At 40.3% G+C, this 8,402-nt stretch overlaps 1 protein-coding gene across 1 annotated transcript; it reads right to left on the reverse strand.

The window, feature by feature from the left end:
- Positions 1-1,817: 1,817 nt before the first annotated feature.
- On the reverse strand, positions 1,818-3,125 carry LOC104422261 (UPF0481 protein At3g47200). Its single transcript, XM_039303065.1, has 2 exons — positions 2,968-3,125; positions 1,818-2,713 (listed from the first exon to the last, which is right to left on the reverse strand). Exons 1-2 carry the CDS (start codon positions 3,061-3,063, stop codon positions 2,009-2,011), a joined length of 801 nt encoding a protein of 266 aa, XP_039158999.1. The 5' UTR covers positions 3,064-3,125; the 3' UTR covers positions 1,818-2,008.
- Between the last annotated feature and the right edge of the window lie 5,277 nt (positions 3,126-8,402).

Genomic DNA, 8,402 nt, shown 5'->3' on the forward strand with positions numbered 1-8,402 from the left:
ACTTATAATCGAGTAGAAAATTAACGCATCTATTTTAGAATCCATCAATCTTGATGTGGAAGAGGAAAAGTGACAATCGTCCTCTATTGCTCTCTATAGCTTTGACTCAATGAGATGGCTCTCACTCTTTAGCATTAGGTGAACGCTCATTTGTGAAGATAATTGTAAGAGTTGGGATCAGACCCTCTCATTACGAGCTAGGCTTAACTTAACCGACACTAACCAACCTCTTATTAGACTAATTAAAATACATTTTATCTCACCTTAGACCAATTTTGTAAAACAGTAAATTACAATATCAATTAATATAGCCCATATTAGAAAAACTCTTACATTAAAGCTCAGCACATTTATCCTATTTGGATTATAACTCAGAGAGTTGGTTATTGTAATCATCCCCAAGCCGTCCATTAACTGGAACTCCTTACAGCCAAACAATAAAAAAGGATTTCGTATGCATACGTTGGAGCTTGTCGGAAGAGAAGAGAAAAGGTATTGTGTGGGGCTGTGTGCTGTTGGCTTCTTCAAGCCTTAAAGTGGAGTTCTCTTTTCCTTAGTAGTACAAAGGAGATCTAAACATCGGGTGAAGTTTGTGCAGAGAATCAGTCATCCAATTGAGGCATTTTCTTCGTGAGGACACAAGTGTTTGTTTCAAATTTTCGGTCACTTGTTTATCGAGCAATTACATTTAGTGGCTCCCCCCTTCCCTCATCCTATTCTTTCGTGTCTACTTAAGCTTCCCTGGATTGGGGGATTAATTGATTGGATGAGGCTAAATACTATGGGTTTGAGTATAATCTTGGATGGGAAAACACTTGAGCTTTATGAGCGATTGTAACTCTGTAATTCTCCAATTGATAATTACCTAATTATTTGCAGTTAACTCTTCTCGTGGAGTGACCGCTGATGGTCTGACCAAATCGTGCAATTTTTTCGTTATTGTTGCTCGTTTTATTTCTCTGCTGATTTGCGTTATTTAATTGCATGCATTCTTCGGCTTCTGCATTATCTTAGCACACATGTCTTTGCGGTTTTTGTTCTAGTGGTTCGCGGAAATATTGTTTTCAAAAGTGCTTGTTGGATGACATACAGGGCCCTTGCAACTTTTTGTGGTTGCTCTGCTGGAAGCTTGTGTCTTCATACGGAGCCACAATCCTTTCTCCATGATCTTGCATAAATCTTGTGCCGTCAAGAAAGTAATCATTTAATGCTTTAGTAAATAAATATAGTTATTTTCATCGAAAATAGGAACAATAATGAGTAGAGTTGGCCATTGTTTTGGTGTCGGATAGATAGGACTCACGCTCAATGCCAACGGAATGAGGCCCTCGTACAGCTGTTAGCTTATAGTGTTAATGTGGAAGTGTGTATGTTTGTGGGGGATTTACTCAGCAGAGGAACAAGGAATGAGCTTTTGGAGCTTGTTTTGTATCAAAATGTTTCGTGCAAGGGATATATGGAGCTGTAGTTGGTCTAAACATGAATAAACAAACAGGAAGCCTTTTCATGGTTCTTCCTAATCGACTCTTCTGCTAAGAATCTCTGTCACAAACAAAGAAATTTGCTTCATTTTACACGTTGGACGGGTTTTTTGCCATTACTTCTAACTACCACCAACTAAGCTAGAAAACCACAAACTTCAACCACGTAATATAGTTCAACAAACTTGTGAAGTCTTGGCTTTTCTGGATAAATTGACCACAACTTCAACAAGATCTAATAAAAAAGAAAATGTTGGAATGGAAGATTTCATTTGCCTAGAACGTGATCGTCCTTCCGAATACCCATCCAAAATGGACAAAAATGAAAAAGACCGAAACAAGAGAATCATCATCTGATAATGATATATAAACAGCCAAATGTCCATCGTTCATGACATTTAGGGAGGGAAAAAAGCACGACTGAAAACAGGAGGAAAATCATTGATGACAACAATCAACAGCCAATCAACAGATAAATATCGAGCATCAGGCATTAGGAGAAACAACCAAAAATGGAAAAAAAGAAATCATTGTGCATGGTATCTGAGCACGGTATACACGGCCTGCATTATAGTGAGAGCGAAGAGGAAGAGGGCGGCGGTGAGAGACAATATAGTCCAAGGACTCCTGAAGTAGGTGCGCTTGAGATTAGCCCTCCACTTGTTACGGCGCTTCTTGCAGTGCTCGCTGATCTTCTGTTGCACGTCGTCGAGGTTTCCGTTGGCTGGGAGCGTCACGTCCGTGCACAGAGAGTTGAATAGCTTGGCGACTGCCTTGTCACTTCCGAAATCATTCTGGATGATGCCTTCTGTGTGAAGCAGGGCGACATCCTGCCTATCGTTGATGATTTTGTCCATGAAGGTGACGTAGGATGTGACCTCGTTCCCAGCGTTGATGTGCAAGCGCTCGAACGTCATGATGTTGAGGAACATGGACTCGGTGGTGTCATCCACCTTGATGACTGGGAGCTTCAGGACCCCTTCAGCAAAGGAGATGTCCTTGAGGCTTTTGGTGTTGCTTTTCTTGAACTTGATCCCGGCCTCGTTGAGCTCAGTGGCTGACCGGATTATTGTCTCGGTCTCCACATTTGTCCCTGCGTGCTGGGCCTTCTTGGGTTCCATCAACAGGCCTTCCCTGAAGACGTCCATGACATGGAGGCGTCTGCCCAACCCCGTGAACTTTTTAGTTTCATGGAGGAAGTGGAATTTTCCAATGAGCTCGTTGACGTCATCCTGCGTTGTTGGGTAAAGTCAGTGCATTGAATACGAGAGTGTTGTTGTGTCGTTACCACCGACATAAAAGGAAAAAAAAAAAAAAAGGAGTCTCTTATTGAAGTGATAGATTTAATAATTAAATTGTTAATTGATCTCGAACTGTGCATGCTAAACATTTAAAACATTAAATTTAATGGATTTCGTGTGAGGTCTATCGAAGATAATCAGTGCAATAATCTCTCTAATGACAGAGGGAAATCAAAGAAACTAACCTCCTTGCCATCGTTCGCGATGGCAACCAGCTGATACAGCACTAGCATCGGCAGCTGATTCTCCAGCAGCAGCATGTCCCGTCTTATATACGGCATTATGTATGCTAGCCTGTGGGTGCTGAAGATGGGGTCATTGGGCGCGTAGTCATTCTTTATTTTCTGTGTCGTGGTGGCCCCCATGATCTCGAGCATGAAGCAGCCGTCCGTGATCATCAGCTCCAGGAACTTGCCCCCCGTTCCCTCCTTCCACTTCTGGTCCAGATTGTCGTAGCTGTCCTCGAGCTCATGCGCCACCTTCCTCAGAGACTCGAAGACGTACTTGAGGACTTCCCGGACCGCTTCAGGAAGTGGAGGAGCGCGCGGTGCTTGTGCTCCTCCATTGGACGGAGGTCGACCTCGTCATAGTGATAGGGGCCGAAAGAGACAACCTGCGGCTGGTAGGCCTTGGGGTTGAGGACGGTGATGGAGGGGGACCTTGTAGATGGACGGAGACTTCCAGCACTGTTGCTCGTCTATGGGCATGCAGTTGAGGTTCTCGTTGACATGAACGATCCAGTTGGTCTCGTTCGGGTCCAGTTGGGGCGGCGAAAGTAACATGTTTCGGGGCTTTCAGAGATCCCACAAGTTTCTGTTCTGGGTGAGAGAAAGAGAGAGAGAGAATGGGAAGAGTGTGCGTGCAGTTTGGGGTTGTCCAAGTCCAATGCTGGTCACTTGTGCATAAATAGAGGTGTGGAAATGGATCTCGACCAATTTTGTAACTCATAAAATGAGTTGGATCATATATGTGTTAATTAAATTTTAATAGTTTTTTTTTTATGAAATTGAGTTGTAAAGTCTAATTGAATAATGAATATGGATTTTAAATGGTCGGGTTTTTTTTTTTTTTTTTTTATTTATATCCATCGGAAGAGTGTTTGGCGGTGTCCAGGGGAGGTGGGGTGTCGCTTTTTGTGCCCCAAGTAAAGACAAAAAGAGTTTAGCTAATGGGAAGGGTGCTTGGTTGTGTCCCTATGGGAAGAGTATTTGGTGGTGTCAAGCGAGAGGGGTGTCGCTTTTTGTGTCCCAAGTAAAGACAAAAGGTGTTTAGATAACGGTGGCGTGCAAGTTGGGTTTTTTTTTTTTTTGGGCAGGGGTGGGTTGTCTCTTACTGTCGCCCAGATAAAGACAAAAAGTGTTTAGGTAATGTCCTATGAAAAACGTGGGAATTGAATGCACGCCATCCACACAATCTTATGGCTATGTAGGAGCCTTAGGATTTATTAAATCTCCCAAGTATGAGCCTCAGCTAAAATGCTCGTATTAAATTGAGTGCATGCAATGTGATCTAGGTATAGACTTCACCTACTTGACGTGATATTTGATATATAATTTTTACCTTTAGATCGATCTAAATTTCTAACTTGGGGTCCTCCTTATGAGTACTCAATGCCCCTCTTATATATTATGTGTATTGTCAAAAAAAAAAAAAAACTATTTCATAGAGAATGACTTTCAAATAATATATTCTTGGTTAGCTCATGGCAATCTTATAACTTCTCATAAATTAACTTCAGGTGTTAAACAAGTCAAGTCAAGTTATAATTATCTTGTGTCAAATTCAAAAACTTCCACTATCTTCGTATGGAGAAAAATTGATTCTAGCAAAAAGATACATTAAATTTCAAATCAAAGTCAAATTAGTATTGCAAAATCAATTTTATGAGTTAAACTAAATATTGGAGTTGCTGGGAAGGGAATCACCATCCAATGAAGAAATCAAAATGCAAATCAAAACCTCCCTTTTTAATTTCGCAACCATCTAAAACGCCTAAGAAAAGTCAGATTTTTCACCAATTCAAAACCAAAACAAGCAAAACTCTAATAGGAAGAAACTCAAGCTAATCCCTCCCCTACCTCCATGAGGGAAGAAAGAAAACAAATCCAATTCACAATCGGCTAAGGCCAACATGAGGTTGCAGAGTTTGGTGGTGGGGGCTCCATGGGTATAGCTATTGACAGTGGTAGTGGCCAAAAGGAAGAAAGGAAGAAAGGAAGAAAGAAAAAGAAAAATGCAAGGCACATGAGAGACAGAGAGAGAGAGAGACAAGAGACTAAAAGTGTGCCACTATCAAGCATATGGTGATCAATGAGTAGGTAGAGCGTGACTCATGTGAAGATTCAACAACACCTAATATTTTCCTATACTAGATAAAGGATTCAAGGCATTTTGATATGACCTCAAAAGCTTGTCTAAATCTACTCGTGATTATTACCTCAATCACCCTAACTAATTTTTATTATTTTAATTTGGGTCGGGTCACCTTTCGCTCAGTTACTAGTTTATTCTTATCGACCTGTTATCTAATTAACGAGAGCAAAGTGATTCTAGTCCAAATTCCAAGCTTAATAAGACATATTAAAAAATAATGAAGTATGACAATTTTTAAATTTTCTCAAAACAACTTTTCCACCATTTTCTTTCAACAACTCTCTCTCTCTCTCTCTTTCTCCTCCACTATACTTGTTTGCGTTATTTCCCCTAACTTTTTATTCTCATATATAGAAAAGTCAAAAAGAAAGGCAGACTCAAAACATCACATCAAAATCGTGCACAATTTGACATATAATAGCATATCTACACCCAACTCAACTTAGAATGACATGTCTCTCATTCATATCTTATATTACAATGGCCGACAAAATAGAGTTTACAAAACACTTTCATTGAAACGAGAAAAACCAGCTTTTAAAGTGTCTCTATTTAATCAAACAAAATTTTCACATATCCAACATTATAAATTCCCTTAATTTTATTCAAAACGATGTTATTTCGCAAGCGATAGTTCGATTGGATAAGCAGAAAGATAAGAATCGCTCCTGTAGGAAGGCTCTAGCGTGTCTCACCATATGAGGGGCAATTCAATTGCAATCATACGAGAGACGCCATGCCCTTCTATAGCTGGCAGATTACGAAGTCCTTAATTCCAATCAGTAAAAATTGACTCGTGGGCCATTTTAATACCGAGCACGTGATGAGCTGTTGTCTACTAATTGTTATCATATATCATGCTTCCATTTTCTTGATTCCCACATACACAAGCAGACTGAAGGCAAATTCTGCGCGTCACTCAACGTATGGCTAGGCCTTTCACTTCTTGGTTTCCTGCATTATTTGTTTCAATTCCACTGCAAAAGAGGCCACGGAGAATTGTGAGATATTTGGGGAATCTCTGTTTCTCAACAATAACGGGTATTTCCGCACAAATTAAGACATCAAAGATGTTGCTTGGATTTCAATGGACAGCAACTACCAGAAGAATTCTCTGTGGCAGTCTTGCGTCCTCATCTAATATGGAGCAGACCTGAAGAGAAACTTCACAATTCTATCTTCCAAATCTAAGGCACACATGCATCTAGGACACACCGTCTACTACTTCATGTCTGTTAATTTCGTACTATTGTCAATGGAAATTTGCATCAAGTTATCCTAGAATTCTTAGCACTTACAAGGAAAATAAGTTCAGAATCTAGAATTGTAAAATGAACGTTTGGATACTTCTCATATTAAAGTCCCCACAAGATCTATGATGTACACGTACATAAATTTACGTCTCGAGTTGCATTAGAAGAAAGCTTTCTCAAGCATGTGAAGACGGTGCTTTACCTATAAATCATGCGCGCTGCATCCCACGACTCTTAACACATAAGATAATACTCTAAGGAAAATGTACTTTTCAGGGAATCATATGAGGACAAGTACTTTCCGCCCTATTCATGCTATCATCGTCACTAAAGAATAGGAAAGAGCAGGACCTCACTATACAACATTCAAAACAAATGCTATTACATACTCCCACTAGCTTTCTTACAGCACGTCACAAACATACTACATGATTCCAAGAACCCTCGCATCAAACCAAAGTGACGACTCCATGATATGCACAAGTTCCTGTCTTTCGAACCACGTTTTTAGTTGAACACGAATAACTCGTAAAACATCCAAAAGGGGGTCGTATTAGCAACAGATATATCTAGACTAGCCGAGCATGCCACACTAGCAAATTGTAAGTGGCCAGATTTATTATCATTTCCTGATATACAAAACCGCCATCATCAATTCAAATACCTCGCTGAACGATCGCCAAAAAATTATGGGAACCAGATTAAGTACAAAGTCTCATGACGAAACAGAAAGAGCTTGCTCAAGAAGGCTTAGAATTGACGAAGGCAATCTTCCATATCTTTTTATTTTGGAGCACTTCCACTTCGTGAGAAAGGTTCTCCCCTCGATGCATTCGTTATACCTTCAAACATAAGACCCGGATTCTTTCCGAGCATACTGCATCATCGTGCTGCGTGGAGCTGGAAACAAAGAGGAACCATACGACGCCTTTACCCAACCGAAAAATTCGAAAGGAAAATGCCCAAAAAAAAAAAAAACACTTAGCACACGAGGAAAAAAAAAAAAAAACACTCAGCATCTCGTCTTATCCCTATTGATCGACTAGGGGGAAAAGGACATAGCAGACTAACTTACAGCTAAAGCGCTCAAAAGAAACAACAAAACTGCCTGTGGATTTCCTGAAACTATGCTTTGGTCTAGCTATGATCAAATAATTGGCACAGAAAAAATGGAAAATTGAACGCAGCGCATCAGAAGCGAGTAGCGGTCGCTCAATTGAGTTGAATCATCGCCATTAACATCACCTCTACCACAAGTAAAATAACAAATAAGAAAGTGAAGTGGAACTAAAGAAGAACCTTTACCGTGGACTAAGGGTACAAAATCGAAGGAGGAGCAAGCTCTCCTGCTTTATAGAAATTGGCCATGGGACTAGACAAATACAAGAAGCTAACTGCGAGTTAATGACAAATGGCGCGCTTGATAATACTTTGTTCAGGAGAACAATTTTTTATCATAAATGATTTTTTTCTAATTATGTTTTCAGGAACAATTTCTGAACAAAAGAACGCACTTGCTAACTCCATAAAATTATTATTCCGGGATAAAAAATGTGTTTGGTAGGATTCTTAAATATTTTAATTTCTTTTAATTTTTTAATAATTTTCTTATATTTTCTTATTTTTCTCTTTTCTCTTTTTTCTTTTTCCTTTTCTCTTTGGCCAGTCGCCGACCACGGGGTGAGGTCCAATGAGCTCGCCGAAGGCTATCCCGGCCACAGCGAGGCTCGGCCTCACCGAGATCAAGGCGAGGCTGAACCTTGCCTGTGGCTAGGTGAGCCTCTGCTTCTCCGTTGGCCAAGCGAGCTCAGCCTCTGTCACGCCCCGAACCCCGAGATACGTGAACAAACCCGCCATGGTCATGTAAATGTGACATTACTAGGTAGTGTCACCGACCCCATTGAATTATTATGCGCATGCGGAACGTGCTAAGAAACCCATGACAAAACATACGGGATAGGACAACAGGAAAATTAATTCAAAAATCAAACTAA

Source organism: Eucalyptus grandis, chromosome 10 (genome assembly GCF_016545825.1).
Source record: "Eucalyptus grandis isolate ANBG69807.140 chromosome 10, ASM1654582v1, whole genome shotgun sequence".
In the NCBI taxonomy this organism is placed as follows: Eukaryota; Viridiplantae; Streptophyta; class Magnoliopsida; order Myrtales; family Myrtaceae; genus Eucalyptus; species Eucalyptus grandis.